Source organism: Meleagris gallopavo, chromosome 2, assembly GCF_000146605.3.
Source record: "Meleagris gallopavo isolate NT-WF06-2002-E0010 breed Aviagen turkey brand Nicholas breeding stock chromosome 2, Turkey_5.1, whole genome shotgun sequence".
In the NCBI taxonomy this organism is placed as follows: Eukaryota; Metazoa; Chordata; class Aves; order Galliformes; family Phasianidae; genus Meleagris; species Meleagris gallopavo.
In genome coordinates, this window is record NC_015012.2 from 75,547,352 (window position 1) to 75,570,971 (window position 23,620).

Genomic DNA, 23,620 nt, shown 5'->3' on the forward strand with positions numbered 1-23,620 from the left:
CCCAAAATTCTATGATTCTGTGATTCTAAATTGTAGATTGAGCAGAGATTGTTTTCGTGCTCTCTTCTGCTGCTGACATCAGGGGATGCCAATGGTCCACTTTTTCACTGGAAGCAGGCTTTAAGCCTCAGTTGTCTCAAGGTTCTTGTGAACTAATATTTGCAGAAAAATAAATGTCTTAAGAAAGGTAATTGCCCACGCACTGAGGCATTGACCTTGATCTCTTTACTATTAGGTGTGAGATAGTCATGTTTTGTTTCTGTTTTCAGCCAGACTTTTTGCTTGTTTCCCATGTATTTTTGTGCAGCCAAAGTTTGGCCAACAAATGCTAATATTAAGCAAATTGGAGATTTGCTGTCAGCAAATTAATGCCTTTTTCCACAGCTGCACAAAGCAAAAGAGGTGCTGGGGGTCTGTCAGCAATTGCAGTGAAGCAGCAGCCATCAGATTGGAAGACTTAAATTACATGACATTTTGAGGGAAACTTTTTTGACTACAGTGTCTGAATAACTGTCCTCTACATATGGGCAAGATACAAGCAACATCAGCAGAAGGAAGATTTGTCAAGAGATAAGCGTCCAGAGGCTGCTGCAAGGGCAATGCATTTTTTTTCTTGTTGCTCCAGACAGGAAGAAAAGCAGCATGCTCCGACTGCAGCAAGAGAGATCTGGGTTAGATAGTGAATAAAACTTACTGTCATTGCAGGAAATGAAGTGGCATATAGGCTGTGAGGGAGCTGAGGCATCCCCATCACTGGGGAGCTTTAAAAGCAGATGGAACAAACATTTGTCTAAGGAGACATTGCTGTAGGTGACCCTGCCTTCAGGCTGGGAAGCAGATGAGACCCTTCCAGTCTCAAGATCCTCTTGCTGTCTGAGATGATTATTTGCTGTGGTCGAGCCTGTTGGCAATCGACACTGCAGCAATGTATTTGTCAGACTGTTTAGATCCCTGCAAGTGCACCCAAGAATCTGAACAGCTGCAAGCTTAATGCTTCGTGTTTAATTGAGGTTAATTTCCTAGAATGAAAATGAGATTGGGGAATTTATATAGGAAGCTTGTTTTGAAAGGTGTGATTGTAACACTTGCTGCTTCTGATATTGCATTGGGTCATTCAGCACTATGCTTTCTATGGAACAATTTTATTATTATTATTATTATTTAATATAGGAGTTATTCTTGATTCAGATAAGACCTAAGTGGTGCAAGACAGAGCTGTGTGAATTACAGCGACTTCTTGTTGCCACCCTGTGCATGGGGAGACAGTAACGCTTCCCCATATGCTACTGTGGTTCCTGGCTTCTGCTGGCTTTTTGGGCAGGGCCTCAGCTGATGCCGTAAATGTCCTTTGCAGGGGCCATATGGCCCAAAGCTGTGTCCAAGGTGGTCAGCTGGCAAGGCTAAGGCCCTTCATGGTTTCCAGTCTGCTTTCGTCCGCACAGGATCTGCTTCCTAGAATGTTTGAAGTGTACAGTTTGAGGCAGGGCAATCTAGGCAGCTTCCTCATCTCTGCTTGATATTGTGGCTAGTAGTAGCAGGCCTTTGGTCACCGAAGTCTGTGCTTGACAGGCACTTGGTGACAAATGACAGTGTGACGTGGTGACCACCATGAGTGCTGGGACAGTAGAAATGTGGTAGAAATGATGGTAATCTAGGTTAGTGCCACTGTGGCCAAAATCAGTAGCTGTCATCATCATTACACCCTAGGTGTCAGTAGAGGTACATGTTAGAGAAATAACAGGGCTCCAGAGTATGACAGCATTGTGTTTGAGAATGATGTTGATCTGTGTGTGAACAGTGACAGGAGCTGGTCTGAAATTACTGCTGTGATTGGATTACTCTGGTGGGGTGTAGGTAGTCAATCAAGGGCCCCCAGATGTCTGGGAACACTGCTTGCAGGAGAGATGGGAGGCCTGGATTGATGGCAGGCTGGAGAGGCAGCAGGTGACACTGTGACAGTGTGCCTTGCAGGCCTCCAAGGTGAAGATGGCTGCCATGAACTTGCTGATGGAGTGCTCCTAACTTGGGGTGGAGCAAATAGGGAATTGATGTGACCGACATTCAGAAGGGAGCAATTGCCTCTGTCAGCACTGGGACTGAAGGCTGTATTTTGGGGAGCTGCCACTACTGAGCTGATGGCTGCCTTGGGCAAAGGACCATGAGAATCTACGTATTCAGATTAGTGGACTAATGGCCTAATTTTAATGAAGTGCTTGTGCCCTTCTCTTGTGCAGCTGTGCAAACCAGGCTGTCCTGGAGAGCAGCTGCACCAGGTGCAAGTCACACATGGATTCACAGCTGTTGCCAAGGCAGGGCATTTCTATCAGGTAGGATATTAGGAAAAATTTCTGCTCTGAAAGAGTGGTCAGGTGTTGGAGTGGACTGCCCAGGGAGGAGGTTGTTACTGTCCTGGAGATGTTCAAGAACCATTTAGATATGGTACTGAGGGGCATGATTTAGTGGGGAAATATTGGTGGTAGGTGGACAGTTGGAATGAATGATTTTGGTTATTCTATGATTATACGTTTGTACTTCTTTTTTTCTGCCTATAGACCAAGGATGATTTTATACAGGACATCATTAACAAATATTTATTCAGAATAACTATGCTGTCAGTTAGAAAAAAATACCCTCAGGGGCATCTATTTTAACATTGCCACATGTAGCACATGGACTTCTGAGCAGAGAAGCTGTACCACTCTGATTGCAACGGTGAAACTTTTTTTTTTTTTTTTTTGTACAGAATTTTATTATTAGCTCCAGGTTTTCTGGTCTTTTGTTTGGAATTAGTTCACTCAAAAGAGTGGCTTCAGAGAAAACAAAGTATGTAAAAAGCCAGAAAATGACTGGAAAATGTTCAGTATAAAGTAACTGAGTAAAGTTAAAGCACAGAAACAATTCATCAGTGTAAGGCAATTTCACTCCCGTGCTGACGAAGACACTACTTTTCAATTAGGAATTAAATCCAGGCTCGAGCTGTCAGTGCTTACAAGTGCCATGGGGGTGACGGTGCATAGCATGTCTGTTCAGCGACAGTCCAACATCAGGGCCAGGGCCGGGCAGTCCAACTCTGCCTCCTGTGCCCAGGGGTCTGTGTGGAAATGAAATCTTGTCTGCTTCCAGCTGCTGGCCTGGAGAGGAGGCAAGACTCACTTATGAGAAAAGTATGCCTTTCAGCTCAGATGACAGCAGCCAGTAGTTTTCATGCTGATGATAGTAGTTCTGTCCTTAATGGGGCACATATATAAGTAGAAGCATAATGCATTTAACCTGTCACTTCTTTAGCTTGCCTAGCTTTTTTCCTGTCATTTCAACGCCAAAGCATTGATCTCAGAGTACCACATATGCAGAGTGCTCTTGCAGATATACAGAATTGATGAGAAATACAGTGAAAACACATAGGGAGCAAATCAAGAGGGCTAATCAACCTTCATTCTGGTTATGTTCTAGCTAGGCTGGTGTTTCATATCCTGCTACTCATGCTTGCTATGGCTTTTATTTAGCTCCTTGAGAAATGCACATTGTAATCAATGTGCTTCTGATGAAGTCAATCTAAACCATTAAATCTAAGGGAAATTATTCACAATAAAGTAGTACGGTAGAATGATGAGGGAATGTGTGGAAAGAGGAAACGGAGATGGAATCAAGAAAATGTCTCATAACATAACAGGCACAATGGCAGTGTTGTTTTTGTAACTCTGAAAGGCATATTATGAGTCAAATTTTAAGTCAACCTTCAAAAGTGGCTCTAAATTTTGTTTGTCATTCAAAGGCAGTTGAAAACAGTACCAGATCTACCACTGATTTGAGTGCGCCTTTAAATCAAGTACCAATCATTTTATGGGTGTGTAATATATAAAAATTAAACACAACCAGCTGATCCAACTTCTCAAAAATTTATGTGAAAACAATTTCCATTAGAAGATACCCTACAGGCTGTTTCTTCAATACATAAATAGCTGTAATCTCTGAAGGGAATGTGGCTGGCCCAGCGAACCTTCAGACTTTGTGTGCTCCTGATCATGGCCATTGACTTGGGGTGACTGGTCACTTCATCAGGATCCACCTATAGCAATTGATTTTCCAAAGAGAAAGAGAAAGAGGAATGAACAGTGATGCGGAAGGAAGAGAGAGGATGTGAGTTAGCTGGGAAAGTCATCATGAGGTGCTCAGTGCTCTCCATGCCCCCAGGAGCTATCTCATATGGCATCACCGGCTGGGCTTCTTCTGCTCGGCCACCTGCTGCTTCTCAGCTTTCTTCTAGTGGAGGCTGTTGCCTGTTACTTGTTCATTTCTCTGGCTGGAGAAGGAGTAAGGCCTCTTACTGATCTCTATTAAAAACACAGGTATTTTATTCTCTAGCAAGGAGTGAAATTGCTGCTGAAAAAAAAACAAAAGAACTATGATATGTGACTTGTGTGTTTATGCAAGCATTGGACCAAGACAACCATGCTTAATTCTGCAATCCCAGATTAACTTCTGTGACTTATTTACATTTTTTTTCTTTCTGCCTGCTTCAGAATGAACATCCAGTCATAATACGGAGAAGTTCTGATGAAACAGAGAAGCTATGTAATGTTTTCTTGTTATTCCATGTTTAAAAAGTGATGCCTTTTATTTCTTAAATAGAGATTTAGTAATAAAAGAATGAGACATTACACTGGAATATGTTTAAATAAAAGTAAAGGTGAAAGAGATAGACTTGATTTTAGTGGTCTAATTCTCCAATTTAAAAACTCTCAAGCTAGAGCACTTAACTTGGCTGTGTATTTATTAGATAAGCTTGTTGAGGCTTATCCCAGTACTCTAGCAGCTCATCAGCTTGTGCCTCCTACAGAAGACAGAGATTATTTCTGGTGATGTCACAGGAGTGGAAGTCATTTGTGTGAAACTTTCTATTCCCCTGAAGAGGTTGTTGTGGAAGGCTTTAGGTATGTTGTTTGTGAAAACAACTGGAAGCTCACTCTGCTTATTGCTGGTAATTCAGGCACACACCTGCTGTTTCAAGTATTCCTTTAAAATTAATAGTCAGAAGCTGAGTCATTTCAGATTGTGTTCAAACCAGCAGTTTACAGAGGAGTATGAATTCAGTCCTCCCTCTTCCCAGAAGTTATGTTTCATGTCTTAATTACAAAACGTGCATCTTTTATAAAGTGTACTTTCAAGGAGACAGCGCTTTGTGCCTCACCTCATGGAAATGTGTCCATCTACACTCATGTTGCATGTGAATTGAGTATTGCAGTCATAGTACTTCAGGAGATTTGAGTACCCCAGTGATGTGGGACCTTGCACCAGACAGAAATGAGGGTGAGAATTTGTCATGCAGGAAATTAATCCATGAAAACTTCAGAGAGCTGATCTATATGCTAATGCATTTTAAGAGTGCAGTGCAAGCAATTGGAAAAAGGTAAAATACACAGAGAGGAGGGGAGCATTTCCAACAGTGCTTATGGTGTCAGGGGGCTATACTGGCCATGGGAGTAGTTTCTATAGATAGAAGCCCCATGGGAAAAGTGTAGTGAGTGAATAATTAAAAAGAGATCTTAGAGATCATGGTGCATGTGAAGCCACCATAGTGTATTATTTAGTATCCTTAATTTGGAAGAATCCTGATGCATGTTAGATATCTGACTGGTAGTGAAGCTGCAATGAAATGGGAGCAGAAGCTGTGCAGAGCAGTACCACGGAGCAGTGTCTGCAGCCTAAATTCCTAAAACCAAGAGCATAGTGATGTTGTGTGTTAGCACAGCCCAAGGTGGCCTTGCTGCTTGCTGCAGGTTACTTGATGCCACTGTGGCGCGGAGAAAGGCTGTAGTGGGAAGGCAGGAAAGAGAGATAAGGAATGGGGGGAAAAGGAATGGCAAGAAAGTCATAGAACTGATGATGCATTAAGGTTGGAAAAGATCTCTGAGATCACTTAGTCCAACTGTCTTCTCATCTCCACCATGCCCACAAACCATGTCCCTCAGTGCCACATCCACACAGCTCTTGAAGGGTAAAATGAAGAGGAAATCAAAGTGATTAAAAAGGAAAAAATGGTAAAAAAATCTTTTATCTTTTAAGCAGAGGCTCGTAACATTTGCTAGTGTATGTTTTTTTTTCACACAGCTTACTCATGGTTGCTTCTTCTACTTACAGGGGCAGCACTGAAAGTTTACATTTAAGGGCTGATTCAATGTTCATGGAAATAAGTGGAGTTCTTCCCCGACACACTGAGGAAGAATCTGTAGTGCAAGGACTGTACGCTTGGGCAAGGCCACGCTAAACCATGAGGAATGTTGTAAGTTGTTCTCCAGGGCTGACAGGCATGGCAGGCTATAATTTCTAGTTTATTTTAATTCAAAAGTAGCAAACGTTTGGCTTACACTGGGTGAAAAGGAATAATTTCATCATACTGAAGGCAATATATATATAAAATCATCTACATGTAATCATGAAAAAGTAAAAATCCCCTGGCAGTGGTAGAGGAATAAGGGATAAATGCTGGCAATATTATGTACATAGTACAAAATAGAAAATGATAAGGAGTATTTTGACAGCTAATAAAGCTGGTATTTATCCAAACTCATATCATTTTATAAAATTTTATTTTTTTTGGCCTGAAGAGTAAACAGATAGCAGTTACAAAGGTAATATGTATGTTGCATGTGACTCTTATGAAATACAACTTGTAATATATTGGCTACACCAATAAAAGATATCACAATATCTATGTCCACTTAAATAACAAAGCAATTTAACATAATTTCTCATACAAATCATTTGGGTGTGTAAAAGATGAACATTAAACAGTCCATCACTGATATTTGCAATGGTTAATGAGAGGACACAAGGCACAAGAACAGTCTCTCCACTTGTGCTGGAGGCCTGTTTTTCCTCCCAGTGCTGCAATCCTATTTACTTTTTGATGACTGAAGTTGAAAATAGAGAAGCATGAAGAGTCATTAGAAAAGATTCCTTTGTTCTTTTAGCATCTCATGACAAATGAAGCTTTTTTGTTTCCTTCTGGTACATGCAAAGGACGGACTGCTGGCAGTACCAAAAAAAAGAAGTAGCAACTATGAAAAACTGCACAGTTCACACACATGGCAGTAAAATGCAAAAAGTGACAGCCCTTTCAGTATACACTTGGTGATACGGGGACTTTGTTTTAAATTATTTTGGAGAGTTCAGTTCCATCATCCATCTGCATACAGGAAGGTCAACAACATAAATCTCACATGCTTCAAACAGCTCAGTGCATCACTGTGGTGGAGAACCCCCATTCTCAAAGGGGCTCAATGGGAGTAGGGATATACGAACTTGCTCCAAAGAACTGGCTGCTTAAATAGAGAGAATAATACGCTCTGGAAATGTGGAGCACATGTAAGAGATAATAAAAAGCAGCAGATTTGAATATCCAAGCTCACAAGAATGCTGATATCAGCACTGAAATAGCGATAAGATGGAAGCAGAGTGTAGATCTTGCTCCAGCAGGACAAAAATAAATTTGGGAATTAAAGAGTCAGAAACTTAATGGAGAGATGGGAAATTGGGGGTGTAAAATAAGAGGAAATAAGTATGAAGGAATGAAGAGGAGTTATGCAAGCAAGTATATGTAGCCTGTGCTGAGAATGGGGATGGGCTTGGGAAGAGACCTTTAGAGGGAGATGATAGGAAGAGAGCTAGGAAAGGAGCAAGGGGATTTTTAGGGAAAATAAGACTTTGGGGAGAAAAGATATTTCAGAGTGGCTAAGGAAAGTGGATGTCAGGTGAAAGTCTTGGATGTTTCATTAGGAACTTGCTGGAAAGACCTTGCATTGCAGGCCGTGGTGTGGCTTAACCCAGGATAGGAATAAATGGGGAGTTTCCGTGGAAAAGAAGTCTAAGCTTGGAAAATGTCTAAACCTTTAATAAAATCCACAAATTCTTAACATGGAAAAAAAATGAGATTGTCAAGTAATGGTGCCGGACTAGCAAAGGTTTTTATTTCCATCAGATGGCAGGTAATTTCTGATCAAGTTAAATTGTTGTAAGTCAGCAGTCCTTTAAGCTGTTCCTGGCTTTGTGTGTGGAAAAAACATAAAAGACATCTTCATCAGTCTAGTGACGTTTGTTAGAAAGCATAGCTCTGTGTTTAACTAAAGATTTAACTACAAAAGCAGTAGTCAGCTGACAGTGAATGCGGAGTATTTAAGAAGGAAGCACAAAAATTAGCCATCCATCTGTTTTCTTCCCCTGTTCATTACCTCTAGATATTAAAATTAAACGGTCTTCAACCTGACACCGATTGGTAGCCTGAGTGATAATAGTGGAGATCAGATACATGAAGGTCTTAAGTAGAAATGAAGATGATGCAGCTTGTCTGTTTTACAGTTTTCATGCCACTCTTGGAAGCGTTTCTCCCTACCAGCAGCAGCTATTTTGGAGATCACCCTCACCATTTTGGGCATTTGGTTATTTTTTCCCTAACAGCACATGTGTTCTGTGAGGCTGCTTTGGGAGTTTTACAGGCAGGATCCCCACCTTCAGTGGACAATTTCCATCTCCATCAAACTGTGAAAATAAAAAACCATAGTGGGTCTCTGGACTTCCCCACTGGAAGATATCCTCAGTGGTTGAGATGACTGTTTTTCCTTCTTTTTAGATATTAATGCTAGCTACCAGGGAAACAAAGATAGATGGAGGTGACAGTAGTGACAATAGCTTCAGAAGGATAGCTGGAGATAAGCCTCCTAAATCCAGGTGTGGAAAACTTGTAGTCCTTGAAGCAGAGTCCTGCTGAATGTGGGTAAGCAGTAGGTCAGCTTTTGTCACCCTCAGATCTGATTTACACTCAGCTTGCAGAACTGCATCTTTCCAACCAAACCCTTGTTTCCCTCAGAAACAGGGATGTGATTTCTCAGCTCCACCCAGAGTTTATTACTCACATTACTTATAATTCCTGGACTCTTGATAGGAAAAATGACTCTGTGTTGTAAATTTTCAAAACATTTTCCAGAGTTGGCTTCCAGTGCTGTTACAACACTCTTGCTACCTCTAATATCTGTTTTGATGGATTTAGAGCTGCCATGCTGTGGTTCAGTTACTGCATGTCAGGATGATATATGTGATATTTTCTATATGGTATGTTGGTTTAATTCAAAAAGAATTTGTCCAGAAAAAAATGGAAAGAAAATTGTGTGGCAAGATAAGTAATCAATATTTCAGCAGTATTTAGGAGTTACTAATGGTCAGTGCCAGATTCTTAGCTTTGATTTTGCTTCTTTCCACTCTCATTTCCAAACTGTTTGAGCCAAGGCATTTTAGCTTCCATAAACACAGAAGAAAGGATATGAAGGACTCTATCTGGATGAGAGAAGTAACTCCTTGGAGAACAGCCAGAGCAAGTAATTCCGCTAGAGGGTTTGATCATAGGTTAAGTGACAAGAATGCCGTTACAAATTGAAAGACGAAGTGTGCTATTTTTAAAAAGTTATTTTCCTTATTTCTTTTCTGCTGCTGCAGTTCAAACAAAGTAATTTGTCTTTTTCTTTCAGATGGTATTTCTGAACACCGTACTTTACTGACCTGCTGAGAAAACATTCAGCTGCCTGAGTCTGTGGGTTAAGGTTGATGATCCATGGGGTTGTGCACTGCAAGGTCCAGGAGAAGTAGGGAAAAACTGGGTAATGCCACCTCACAACTGACCGAGGCACATGGCCTGAGCCCTGAAGGAATGCAGTATTGAACAGCAGAATTAAAAAGGTGACCATTCAGGTGTGCAGCTGATCTTACAAGTGTGACACTTGCTAGCTGTGTCTTGTAGCTTCTCTCAGTTGCCAAAAAAACTGCACAGTTTCTGTTCAATACTTTTAACATAAATCAGGAAACTGGGCAAAAAAAAAGGTCACTTAAATGATTACTTTGGAGTACAAAATGAGATCTGTTTTTAGAAGGAATTAAATGAACTTTGCCTTCTGTTTCGATAGTGCATTTCTGTGGGGATAAGAATAGAATGGCGTATTCTGCTGTAATGGTGGTTATTTTCCTTCTAAAAACAGTTACAGTTTTCTCAAAATGCCACAGTAAAGCATTTCTGTTTAGTTGTCATGACCATGAAGTTTATTAATTTTTGAACATGAATTTCTGGATTCAGCTTATAAGCCTTTATATTACTACAGTGCATGTCAAGTTAGACATTCAATTCTTAAATGAAAAAAGTATAAAAGAAATGTGAATATTGTTGTTTCCTTCTTGAATCATTGATTACACAAAATGCCTTAAGTGTGAATATCTAATATTTTCTTGTTGTTATTTGTCTGTTTGTTTCATTGCTAAAAAAATCCATTCCTTTGTAGAACAAATTTATTTCAAATTTTTACTGTGAATAATACGTAAAAAAACAGCAGAACAAATTACTGACTGAAGAGAGTTAAGCAAAGAGGCAAACATCAAAATCCCCTTTGTCAAGGGAAATGACAACAGTCAAATTATTTTGCTCGTTCTTAAGGCCAGGAGTCATGTCATCATCATCATCTCCCAGTACTTTTAAGTATGTTCTCGACACCTGATGAGCTTTCTGAAGGCCAGCTTGAAATCTTCATTAAAGCTCGTGTACAGCAAAGGATTGATGAGGGAGTTGACATATCCCAGCCAGGTCAAGAAGTCTGCTACTTCTGGAGAGACAATGCAAAGGTGGAGGCCCACGAGAAGCTCCTTGATGAAAAAGGGTAACCAGGACAAAATGAAAGCCCCTAAAATCAGTCCCAAGATGCGAGCAGCCTTTCGCTCCCGCGTGGTGGAAATCTGCTGCCGGTCACCAGCCAGGTCCAAGTCATTCTCAAAAGGAGGGATCCTCACGGATGCATTAATTTTATCAAACTCTGTGGTGGGGTCGGAGGTGGAGAAGTCCGAGACGCAGAACGTCTGTGTGAGCTTGCAGCTGGCGAAGGAATTTTGGCTGTCGGTGCTCCTGTTGCTGAGATGTCGACTCGAGCCCCGCTTTTGGTAGAGACTCTTCGCAGCGTGGTAGATTCTGTAGTACAGGATCAGGATCAAAGTCAAGGGTATGTAAAATGCCCCAAATGTGGAATAAATAGTGTAGATGACATGGTCGTGCTGAATGCGACACTCACTGGGAATACTGACACTGTGGTGGTTTCTCCAAAACAAAGGGGGCATTGATATGAAAATGGAGATGGTCCACACGGTGACTATCATCAACACAGCCCTTTTTGCTGTTCTTTTCCTGGCATATTCGATGGCATCAGTGATAGCCCAGTACCTGTCCAGAGCAATAACACAGAGGTGAAGAATTGAACACGTGCAACAGGTCATGTCGACGCTCAACCAGATCTCACAGATGAAGTATCCCAAAGTCCACTTATCTATCATTATGTAAGTGATACTCAAGGGCATGACGAGGACAGCAACAAGAAGGTCTGTCACAGCTAGCGAGCATATTAAATAATTTGCAGGCTGGTGGAGCTTCTTGGTTGTGGAGATTGCTGCGATTACAGCAGAGTTCAGCAGCATAGTCAGGGTTGTGATTGTGGCCAAGGTCAGGGTGACAAGCATCTTCTCAGTTACAGTTTTTGGCTTTGCAGCCACACTGGTTTCAGTGGTACAATTTGTGAAATTCATTTTCCCCTCCAGGATGCACAGTGAAAGGAGAAGTGGCTGCTTTGGGTAGCAGGTAGTTCTAACTTCAGAAGTTGTCAATTTGGAAGAGGGACAGAGATACTTCAGATAAAAAAGTTTTATATTCCCATATTCAACAGCGCAGCAGAAAACTTCCAGGTTTCCTCCCTCTCATCATTTTCCTAGAAGATAAAAACACATCTGTTAGTGAACCTAGAAAAAACAAAGAGTTTGGCAAAAATCCTACACTTCTAATATTAGCACATCTTATTAAGAAATGATTTCTTTTTCCTCTTTCTTCTCTCCTTTCTTCCCCTTTTTCTATGCATTCATTTATTTCCCATTTCTAAAAGACATTTTTGTCTGCATTTCCTGCAGGTTTATTTCTCCTTTGAATTTGGGGGTCTTGCTGCAAATGAGATGTTAGACCTCCAGAGGTCCCTTCCAACAAACATTTCTGCAGTCTCTGTGAATTATTGATACTGGCATATAGTTCTTTGCCTGCTTGTTAAACAGGCTTCAGCAGATGAAGAGCACAGGAAATCTGCCTTTTCACTTTAATTGCTGTAGGAGAGGGATCAATTACTTCTATATATCATCTTTAGAAATGATGCATAGGCATATCAGTATTTCACAGTTTTCTTTTCTGCTTTTTCATATCCATGTCTTTATTAATATCTCAGAAACAGTACTAAAAAATTACTCAGGTTGCCTTTAACGTGCATCTTTCAAACAACGTTTAAAGCTTTATGGCAAATGCTTAATTTTACAGAGCACATTAGTGTTGCTAGGAGCTTGTATAGTTTTGTCTAATTATTCTTGATATTTCATATATCCCACTGCGTGTATCTTTGGAGAAGACAGACAAAAAGCTCCTGCCTTTTCTTTGAGATTTCTATCAGATTGCCCTGCCTGTCAGTACGCTATGATGCAATTTACAAACAATAACTTTAAAAAGGCTTATTTTTCTTCAGAAGTTTATTTTGGGAAAGTGCTGAAGTCCTTTCCATACATCCCAAATACTGACTGAGGCCAGAGTTAGCAACCTGTGGGATGCAACTTGAGACATCCTCTGGGACGTTGCTTTCTTGTTTGTAATTTATCGCCTTATAAAAGTTGTAAGAAACTGAAAGCCTCAATCTTTTGCCATTAAAAGAAATCATAAGACTCTTTCCCTTGACTTCACTTATATAAAAGTGAGGATTCCTGTAGGCTAGTTGTGCAGGCTCCCATGATAAGCTTGGATTGACACAGCTGCTGCCAGAACTATACATGTCCCTTCTCCAGATAAATCTTTCAGGCAGATGGTAGGAATCATCCCCTAGAAATGCTGATCTTTCTTGACATAGGCTACAAGTGGCTCCTCCACAGTTGCACTTAAAATACATATCTGATTTTAGATGACTAAATTTGAGAGGTAATAAAATTCACTCTCACTGACACCAGCAGGACTTGGGTTAGGCTCCAAGAGAGTGTTTCCACATGCAAGTTAAGAGGAATCAAAAATATGAATGAGAAATTAGAAATGTGTAACTGGACAGCTGCTTAGTTCTTTGTACAAGGACTCCTGTTCAAAAACTGTAATGAGACAGAAATTCTCTTCTGAATGAGGTTGATAATACAAACTTGAAAAAAGGCTGCTCTTTGTAGAATACATCCATAGTGCAAGCAGGCCCCTCCATCTACACTCTGCTCTTCAGAAACTGCTTTAAATTCTGATTAGCCTTGGAGAAAATATTGGACTGAATAGACTGGAGAAACCACATGGAAATTCATCTATCAGTTTTCAGGTTATTACTGCATTGAAAACACTGTTTTGGTCATTCAGGCTTCAAAAAGACAAAAATTTAACTCAAACCTTCACAAATTCTTCATACAAGTCTTCTCCATGAAGCGAGATCTTGATTCCATTTGTTTACTCCCTGGCTATGCCTGATTTTTTGACCAGAGGATAAAGCAAAGGGCCTTTTTGCACTTCTGAAGCATGAGACAGATGCAATTGCAATTCTTATTTTCCTCAGCAGAATTACTTCACTAATGCCCTGGGTTCCAACAAGCAAACTCTAAGGTACTGGGAGACACCAAGGCACCCCCCTTCCTTCACAGCTGCCTGTTGTTCTGGTCCACGCACAAGAGAACTCCTGCTACTTCTTGAGGTAAGCAGCATTTTCCTCCTTGTCCTCACATCCCTAAGAACTCTGAAGATTTTCAGCCCTGGCATTTCTCCCAGAGGTGTATGGCCACATATGTTTCTGCTGAGCAATTCCTATACACGTACTTAACCCAGAAGGAAGCGAAGAGCCTTTCATGCAAGAATAACCTTTGGGAAATCCTTTCCGAGCTTTGTCCCCTCTCTGCAAGACAAGGATAATCTGAAAAACAAATTATTTTCTTCCTTAATGAACTTTTGTCTTTAAGTGAAACCCGTCATACTTTATCAGATCTGATGCTGGGGTTTCCATTAGGGCAAAGGAGAAGTTTGTTTGTTTAGGTCTGCTCACTCCTCAGCAGTTCCTTGGAAAACAACTGCAATAATTAAAGACAGGGAACAAGTAAACAAAGCATCCTCCCTGCAGAAGACCTGCCTGTAGGGACCACAGCCTGGACTGGCACATCCTTCATGCCAAAGACCAGCACTGAAGAGTTTTAGTTACCGTGCTCTTTATAGGAAATGAGCCCTTAGAAATTCAGAAAATATAAATAGCACAAATAAAAGCTGTATTAGACAAATATTATTAAGGAAGTATACTGAAATGCTGAAAAGTCTGGAGATATCGGGCTGAAGGCTTCCACAATATCTTAAATCCTGTCCTTGGAACAGATCAGCAGTGCTGAGCTCCTGGGTTCACACACAACAGCAAAGAGCAGGCATCCAGGATACAGTGCATGCTCCTAGGTGGGACATCCAGCTTTCGTCTCTTTGCCTTTTGTGATATATCCTGACCCAGAAAATAGGTAGTTTTAAAATGGGGAGTGGCTTTGCAAGAAGACATCAGTGATTGACCTTGGTTATTAATATAGGACAGGATTTTAATGCCTCTTATTATTAACCTTTAAAAATGTCTGTGTGATTGTGGTCACACATATTGTAGATTTTGTATTTTAATTCTTTGTTTGCTACCTGTCCTTCATGGTATCTGGCAGCCCTTGACTAGGGTAAGGGACCATCTGGTTGCTATATTTATAGTGTTACTAACACAGTAGTAATCGATTGTGGTTTTATAAGTCAGTTCTCGGAAGAGACATTAATAACGTGGTTATCTTAATTGAAGTGCTCTCACTAAAAGGACTGCCTGCTTATGGCTTGCACTTGTATTCCTTCAGGCTGTCAGTCATCTCACACCAAGACTGATGTTACTGGTGTGGTGGGATAAACTCATTTGAGTTCCTCCAAAAGGGGATCAATCACACTGCATATTAGCTGATTGTCAGTAATGGCACTGAGTGCTCTCTGAGAGGGAGAAGGGGAGAAGAGGATCATTAATTGTTCCCTAAAAACAGTTGGGTAGGTGTAAGCTGTGAGATGGCAATGTCCATGCCTGTTCCTCTACCTTCTCAGCAGAAGAACATTCAGTCTTGGGGCAGAATACTCTGCATTTCACATAGAGTGGCAGATGGGCTGACAGCAACTCCATGGCCACTGAATCTCTCACTGTTTCTTAAGAATGGAATGACATCCCTTGGAGAGAACAAGGGCAACTGTCATGGCATGTGTGCATGTGAACACACGCGTGCAGGAGGGTTAGTTCCCTCATGGTTAGTTATAGCCTCAGTTTTACATTTCCTTTAAGCAATTAAGGCATTGTGCAATTATGATACTTCTCTGTCCCTTTGGCAGCGATAAATCAATATGCCTTTGTTAAATCCTGAATTTGTAATAATCTCTTGTACAACTGTTGCCAAAACACACAAGTGCTGCCTTTCACATTAATCTGTGGCAGGAAGACCTCCCTATGTCTCTGCTTTCTTCAGAGATGAGTTATGGATGTTTGGAGCTGCTGTTTGGCATGATAAGCAGCACTGAGGAAGTAAAAGACAGTGAAAATGGTGAGAAACAGCCTTGTCATGTGAGCTAACCCAATGAAAAATACGTGGCCAGCCCTTCCCTGGTGCATGGGACACATTAGCAGAGGCATACTAGCCCACAGCAGCAGCCTTCAGAGCTGTGCTTATCAACAGACTTTGCCTTAGTGCAAAAAGGGGCACTTGAGCCCTGCAGATTTTCTAATTTAGTAGATAGTGACAGCCAGGAGACATGTAACCTGCACACTTAACCTTTGTCTGGGAAAGAAAAAATATGATCTGTAAGGGTTGCTGACTCCTGCAATCTTCATGCTTAGTTCTCATATAGACAGATTGTTCTCTGATTAATTTCTCATTTTTTTTTGATAAAGCCAGGCTATCTTACTCAACTTCACAATTCTAAATTTTTTTCATCACTAAAGCAGCCTTTTTCTCTGAATTTGCTGTTTCACCTCCCTCTGTGCATGCTTTAAAAGACACTGGGTTTTCAACACTCCCTCTCCTGTGCTCCTGTGTGTCCAAAACTTTTAATGCTGCTTAAATGTTGTAACATACTTTGTTTTATAGGATTGACCATGGCATTGATCCTTGAATGGTTTTAATGAATGACTCAGAAGCACATACATACACAGAAGGAAAGAACTTCCATGCTGAGCACTGGCGAATGCATGGGGCCTCCACAACTCTTCCTCCTACAGCTCAAGCTTCCATTCAGACTGCTTATTCATTGACTGCATGACTAAGACCCGCAATCAGATACAATACAGGTGGGAGGACAGCTTGGATAATAAGGTGCTGTGTGAGACACTGCCAGCTAAGTGTAATTCATAGAGAGGAGGGAAGAGGAGCATGCCATTCCCAGCATCTACAGCTCTCCTCAGAGAAGCAGCAGTTAAGATGCAGCCCCATCCTGATCAAGACCCATTTATTTTCCTAAAGCCAAAAGGAACACAGGCACATTTGGCTTCAAAAACCACAACCAGAAATTCTAACTGTAGGGGTCATGCTGTCATGAAACTGGAAGTCCACTGGAAGAGTTCCCCTCTACTTACTGGGAATAGACTACATTGTTTCTTGGTGCTTTAAGGAAATGAATGTAAAACATCAAGGTGCTGGAGGACTTGGAGGAGGTTTTTAGTGATTTACTCTTTTTTTTTTCTTAATTCCTGACTTAGCCATTTGTGTAGAGAATGGAAGAACTATCAGTAATTATAAGTTTTTAAACACTATTTTAAAGACTGGTATCTTTTGAACTAAAACAACATTTTGTCTGTTTTGCAACAACGTTTTGCTTGTTTTGCTATTAGAAGCAGAACCACATAGTTGTCACTGTCCTCTCATTCCTTTTCTGTTGAAACAGAAGTAATGCATCGTAAAATAAAGCCATTTTTGCTAGGAAAAAATTATTTGAAGCAAAAGTATTTTTAAAACATCTCTCATTGGAAATAAATGTGTTTAATTTGCAAACTATTAAAGCACCACACCAGAACAGCTTGAAAGCCCCCCCGAAGCATTAGAGGACTACATCCAATACAGCCAGGAAAAGTTACTGGAGGAACTACAGCTGGATGTTCTCCCCAGATGGCAATCCTTATTTTTACTGTCTTTGAGCTGAAGCTTCTGTTGCCGTTTGCAAGCCTAATGCTCCACATACAGCACACAGGCTGTTGTAAGGACAACAGGATTGAACCCTCTTGCAGCTTCTAATGGCCAAATGCTGCCTCAACACTAGAAATACAGGAGCAGCATAATGCACTGATGAACTGAGCTTATCTCTTGGCACCTGTCTGAAATTCTGCTTTGTTTTATAGCCTTTCTTAAAGAGAACATAAATACGCTCTTAAGACTTGCACAGTTGTTGGCTGTGGTGAACAGTTGTTGCCCAGCCACCTTCTCTCAGTCTTATCTATCCTTCCTGAAGGATCTGAGTCTGGGCCCTCATCCATAGAAACACAGAATCACATGAAGGCTGAGGCTGGCAGGGCCCCCTGGGTCTACCTGGCTCAACATCTGCTCCAGCAGGGACATCAATAACAGGCCCATTTGCTGCCAATACTGAAGTGTTTACTCTCACAGAGGTACAACCCCATTATAAAAGATGTCAAAATCACTTATCGCCCACTGAAAATAAACCCTGGTCCACACAAACCCTAGCTCTCATGCAAAGATCAAACATAGCTGCTGGATGCATAAATCCTTTCTGAAAACAGCCATGAGGCTTCTAAGTTCCTTGGATGCTGTACATTTTCTATCTGAAGAGTGACTGCAGGCTTAGATTCTTCAGTGAGAAGGGGCTTGGGAGACTTCTGGCCATAGGGTATTACTCCATGGTTTGTCACAATTTTGTTACTTTACATTTCAACTACTGGCTAGAAAAGAAAGCTTGTTGAAGTCTTCCAAATGAACTAAGAAAAAAAAAAGTAAAGAAAATCAAAACTGAATTCTCACCTGTGAATGCATTTTCCATCTCAATTTCTCATTTTGCTGCTTAGAGACATGTCAAAGACAGAGAAATATTTGCTGACGGATATATCTATTCAGCTCTGGGGAAATGGTGCTATTTGTATTTGTATGGCGACAATCACTTTATTCGAGCTAAATGTCACTGTACATGCATTGTTTTTCAAGTCATCATTTGTTTCTTGCTGCTATTCTCTGTCAGGAGGCTGATGTCGATAGGGTTTATTTGATCTCCACATGGCTTGATTCTGTACATAGCTGTTCTGCAATTCATAATGGCCCAAATGAAGATATTAGGCAGACTAAAACTTAGTGTATAAAGAACATTGAAGCTTGATCTGAAACTCTCTGAAATCAATAGAAGTTTCCACTGTGAGCAAAAGATTTGAAATTAAGTCTTAGTGAATATATGCCCAATTTCTGGCTGATGAAATAAGGGAGATGACTCACACAATGGCTTCAAACTTCCTTTGGAAGGAAAACTGGGTGTGACTGATCAAGTAGTTTTATCACAGCAGAAGGCAACAGTAGAAAAACGTCTCGTGATGGTGAAAGCATTGGACTAGTGGCATGGGACTGCTGCTGGGGCTGGGCTGCAAGTGTGGGGTTTCCATCCAGCCAGCATCCTCATTGCAAATGTGGGAGAAATGGATTACTGATGCCCCATGTGGTGCGCAACACCCAACAGGTCGAGGGTGGGCTCCTGCTTAATATGGCATTGCTGCAGTGGAAGTTCTCACAGTTACTGGAGATGGCCCTGAAACATTGTGAGGTCAGGTTTTCATCATATTTGCCAAGCACAGTGCAGCAGAGGTTGGGTTTCCTACACCAGAGCACTGTGGAAAAGGCTGCACATTTATGGAGTGGAGTTACGCAGAAGCAGCAGAAATTGCTGCTTTTGTTTCTGAACTTTGCTATTGGTGGTGGAAGCCATGGGAACTGACAGATCAATGCTAGACACTCGCTGAGCTAACAGCACACGTGGATGATTTTTTGGTTACCCCTATAGTTCAGTGACAGATGTGACACTGCAGCTAGGTTCTTTAGGGTCCTGGCGGTAACTGAAAAGTAATACTTTTTTCTGACACCATTACTAAACCTACAACCAAACTAACATGCTCAATTTTGTCCACTGCCTGGGATAATTCAGCCATACCTTTGCTTTTGGAAACTTTTCTAAGCTCAAGTAGCTGGCACTACAACTACATGTCTGGAGCAATTACCATGTAAATACAAGATAAGCAGAACATAGCATTATGAAACTGACTGAACATCAAGCATTTCAGACAAGTCATTATATGAATTAGTGGTAATTAGCCATCAAAACCCATAAGTACAATATAATTAACCCACAAATACAACATAAATACAGACTAATTATGAAAGTTCATACGCTGTAAAGACTGAGCTGTCTTTTAACAGGTGTAATAAAATGTGAAGAGCCAAACTTCTCTGCAAGTAATGTATATTATAACAGCAGGTGTTTGTGTGTTTGCTGGAGAGGGAGAAAAACAGAGAGGAAGGACCATATTCATCTCTAATTCTCAGGGAAGTGCCCTGGGAAGTCAAACGTTTTTTAGGTATGTACTTTATATTCCATACTTTCATTTCCCCTGTTTGATAGATTGCTTGTACTGAGTACAAAAGACTATGGGTACACTCAGAACATCCTATGACTACATGCCCCCTCTGTTAAACAGAACAATCCTCATGTGAGTGTTTGTCCTTCCTTAGTTGGGTTCTGCTGCAGCACCTAATAGTCATAACAAATAAGAAGTCTTAACATTGTGCTATCAAGGGAAGGGTCAGACACAATCAACACCCTTCCCCCCCAAAAAAAATCAACTAGGATCCCCCCTACTGCTCCCCCCCTTGTGCCTGTCTCAGTGACAGAAGACTGATTTTAAAGGCAGGATGCATTTCTTACCTACTGTGTACATTTCAAATCTGTTCTTCTCATTAAGAACAATATTAAATTCTGGAATAAACCAGAGTGCTTTAATTATCACCACAAGCAAAGCCTTGATTTACTCTGCCTCAGAAAATGAAGGAGATGATGAGGAGATAGAAGATGACAAGTGTATGTCTCATTCACATTACCGAATATCTACTTCAGGAAGCTACGTATACTTGCTTGGGTAGAACTTCTTATAGGATCATAGGTGACTACAAGGAAGAAAAATGTTTTGAAATTCATTGGTTGAAAGACAGCAATTTATCCTTCCTGCCTTCCATTATTTCTGAGCTGTGCAAGTGCCTGCACCAAGTGGAAGAAACAAAGTTTCTTCCCTATCATCAAAGCAGCAAGAGCCGACAGTCTTCTTGCTCAGACTTGAAACAAGTTGCATGTGAGCTGATACACGAGAATTCTCAGCTCCTGAGGGAAATGAAAGTAGCTGCAGAGGGTGAGTGCTGAAGAACAGGAAATGAGACCTGGCCCACAGTAACAACCTTCATCATCAGATGTTGACTCTTGCCCTTTAACAGTACCATTGCCTTGGACAGCACAGCACAGAACTGCTAAGAAGTCAGAAAGTGTAAAAAGCAAAACATACCTACTTTGTGTCAATATGCCAGAACCATCAGTTCTGACCCCAAATCCCAGTACTGATGTACACAGTGAAAGATTAATAATGGAAACATCCAAAGGGAGTAACATTTTAGCATAATTTTAACACTGCATTTCTTTTCCTTTCTTTTCTTTTTTCTTTTTTTAACCACAAACTTCATGTATCCGTTTCTCTTTGTGTAGATGTGGTCTGCATTTGTGAAATACAACCAGAAAACACCTCTTGTGGATATTGCTGTGTTGTGACATTACAAGCAAAAGCTCTATGAAGCTTTGACTTGTAAGGGAAACTCTCTGTGTTATCACTTTTGATATCTTTGTTACCAAAAACCAATGACACACATGCAAACATGTCTACAGTTATGGAACACAAAACATCATTCCTCTGTATCAGAGGATTAATGAAACTTTCAGGATGTTGGTTTCATTTAGTCTCATTCAGTCACTGCCAGATAATGCAGGTAATACACAAGAGTGCATTATTGTGACCACCACTACAAATGAGAAAATGTAATTGCAAAATGATCTCGTTTTCAGAGCATAGTAGCTCCAGGAACTCATTACTAAAACGCAATGTCCCCCAAATTGGTCCAACAATCACTGACAACTGACTTGAGATCAGACTCTAGAAAGTGGATTGAAGTCCTTATTCCTTCCTCTCTCAACCCCAAGTTTCATATGTGTATTTAGAAAAAATCCAACTTAAATTCTGTAATTATTGTTCTCAGTTTTCACTTTCCATTCCAACCCTAAAAGCATCAGAAGAAAACAAGACCCTGCTGTGACCTAGGAGTCAATAATCAAATCTGCAAGTGAGAAACATGCTTCTGATAGGGGTGCGGAGCAGAATGTGATGCTATGTGGTGGCTATCCCCCATTCTCCTTTAATTTGTTTGTAGCATTCTTGGTGGCATCTCAGCTGCTCACTTTCCCAGGAATGATACTTGAGGATCATCATAATTCCACATGATCCCTCACACTGCACTGCACAACATGCTTGCAGGTAGATAACTTGTATTTGATGCTTGTTAAAGACAGTTGAATTAGATGACCTCTAGAGGCCAAACTTGCATGACTGTGATAAGAAAATGAGAAGAAAATACACGCATCATCCCAACCCATACTAATTTAAAAAGGAAATCTTTATCTACATAGTAAAGTTTTTTAGAAATACTGGAAACCAGAAATACCTGAAAATCAGTGTAAATTGATGACAGCAGCACCGGTATCACACCTCTTCTAATTACAGGACACTAACAGAAGCAAGAGAAAACATGGCAAGAAGTCACAGCTCACTATTCTGGGGGGGACTTGGGGATCCCTGCTTTGGCACTAAGCCCCTCCTTGGGGCGTGGGCAGCAGAGTGGACTGCCAGGGTAGTGAATCACTCCCAAACTACAAAATGGGACAGGAGGATGTATCTGGACAAAGCCCTGTAGAGATGCTCCAACTTGCTGTGCAGCCCAACCACTCTCCAAGTTCTTGCCCCAAAGGTGGTCACTTGCTCTTTGTGGGGACAGTCAGCCTCAGGGATACCTTCTGCCTCTCCCCGCTGTGGCTTCAGATGCTCAATATATGCTAAAGGAGTTGTGGAATGCTCTGAAGGCATCACACCACACTGTTGGTACGAAGGTGCTGGTGACACATGGACTCCTCAGCTCGGGGAGCATCTCTCAGTGACCCATGAGTTGTGGAACTGAAGCTGAAGTACCTTGGACGGCTGTAGGTTGCTGTAGCAAATTGTATACAGTGAAATAAAAAGACAGTTTTATATGTTCTATTAATATATTAGGCCTTGTAATCAAAATAATTTATTGCTGGTTTCTACATCATAGAAGGGCAGAAAATCCTGTGGTTCTGGTCCTTTCCATAGGTGTTGGTAGAATATATATCCAGTAGGAGTTATCAGGAGGAATTCACTCTGGAGTCTATCCCAACCTTCCATGAGGCAAATGGAATTGTCTTTTTCTCACCACGCTTTGTCCCATTCAAACACAGCTGTGTACCTGCAGGCTGTCTCATGGAGATGAGGTCTGCAGAAGGTGACAAGCAGTGGAGAAGGAGCTAGAGGCTTTACTCCTCATCCTCTTGTGTCACATTGGCACTATCTGTTGCCCTTGTTAAAAAAATACCCAATCCAATATCGTGTTGTTGTTGTGGACAGTCCATCATCAGCTCTTCCTCTCAAAGACAATGTGAGAGGTATTCCATATTACCAAGTAGACTGATTTGTTTCTCATCTAGCACCAGTTGTGGAGAGGATGATCTCCCGTGAACTGCTGCCTCAATGCTGTCCGTGTACTTGGGCTGGTGGAGTCACTTCCAGCTTCACCCATTGCTGGGCAAACACACCCTTGGGCCGACAGTCCACAGCAGGACAAGGAGGGAATTCAGATGGTTATTGGCATGAGTTTCATGTCTCCTGCAGTGGCTGCAAGCAGGAATGTAGTGCTGCTCCTCACACTCCTCCGCAGCCGGGATTGTGGAGACACTCACGTCTGATGGATGACTACTTTTGGATGAGCTTGCTAATGGCTCGAGTTCTGTCATTCTTGAAGCTGATCTTTGAGATTCCTGAAAGACCCCATTAACACTGCATTAGAATGCTGATGACTTTCACTCTCTGAAATATTTAATTACTTAATTTTTTAGAAACATATCAGAATACCTTCCGAGCCAAACATGACCTCATGGTCTCCAGTGAGAGGGGCTGACCTTGAGCACCTGCAGCAGGCTGTTGCAGCCTTGCTTTTCTCTTCACACACACTCTCCCTACAGCATTCAGCCTTGTACCTTCAGAAAAAGGTGTTACTGAGGAAAGCAACTTGCTAAGTGGTTTTCTTTTTATGATTTATCCAAGTGCCTGTTTGCTCCCACACGCTGTGAGTGGATAATAGCAGTTCTCAATCAAAGTTAAAATCACTAATGCTCTTGTCTGTGGAAAATTTAGTGCAGCTACAAAAAAAA

At 41.2% G+C, this 23,620-nt stretch overlaps 1 protein-coding gene across 1 annotated transcript; it reads right to left on the reverse strand.

Annotated features, from left to right (window-relative positions):
* Positions 1-6,588: 6,588 nt before the first annotated feature.
* Positions 6,589-23,248, reverse strand: HTR1E (5-hydroxytryptamine receptor 1E). The gene is made up of 2 exons (XM_019613113.2): positions 21,844-23,248; positions 6,589-11,783 (listed from the first exon to the last, which is right to left on the reverse strand). Exon 2 carries the CDS (start codon positions 11,602-11,604, stop codon positions 10,510-10,512), a length of 1,095 nt encoding a protein of 364 aa, XP_019468658.1. The 5' UTR covers positions 11,605-11,783; positions 21,844-23,248; the 3' UTR covers positions 6,589-10,509.
* Between the last annotated feature and the right edge of the window lie 372 nt (positions 23,249-23,620).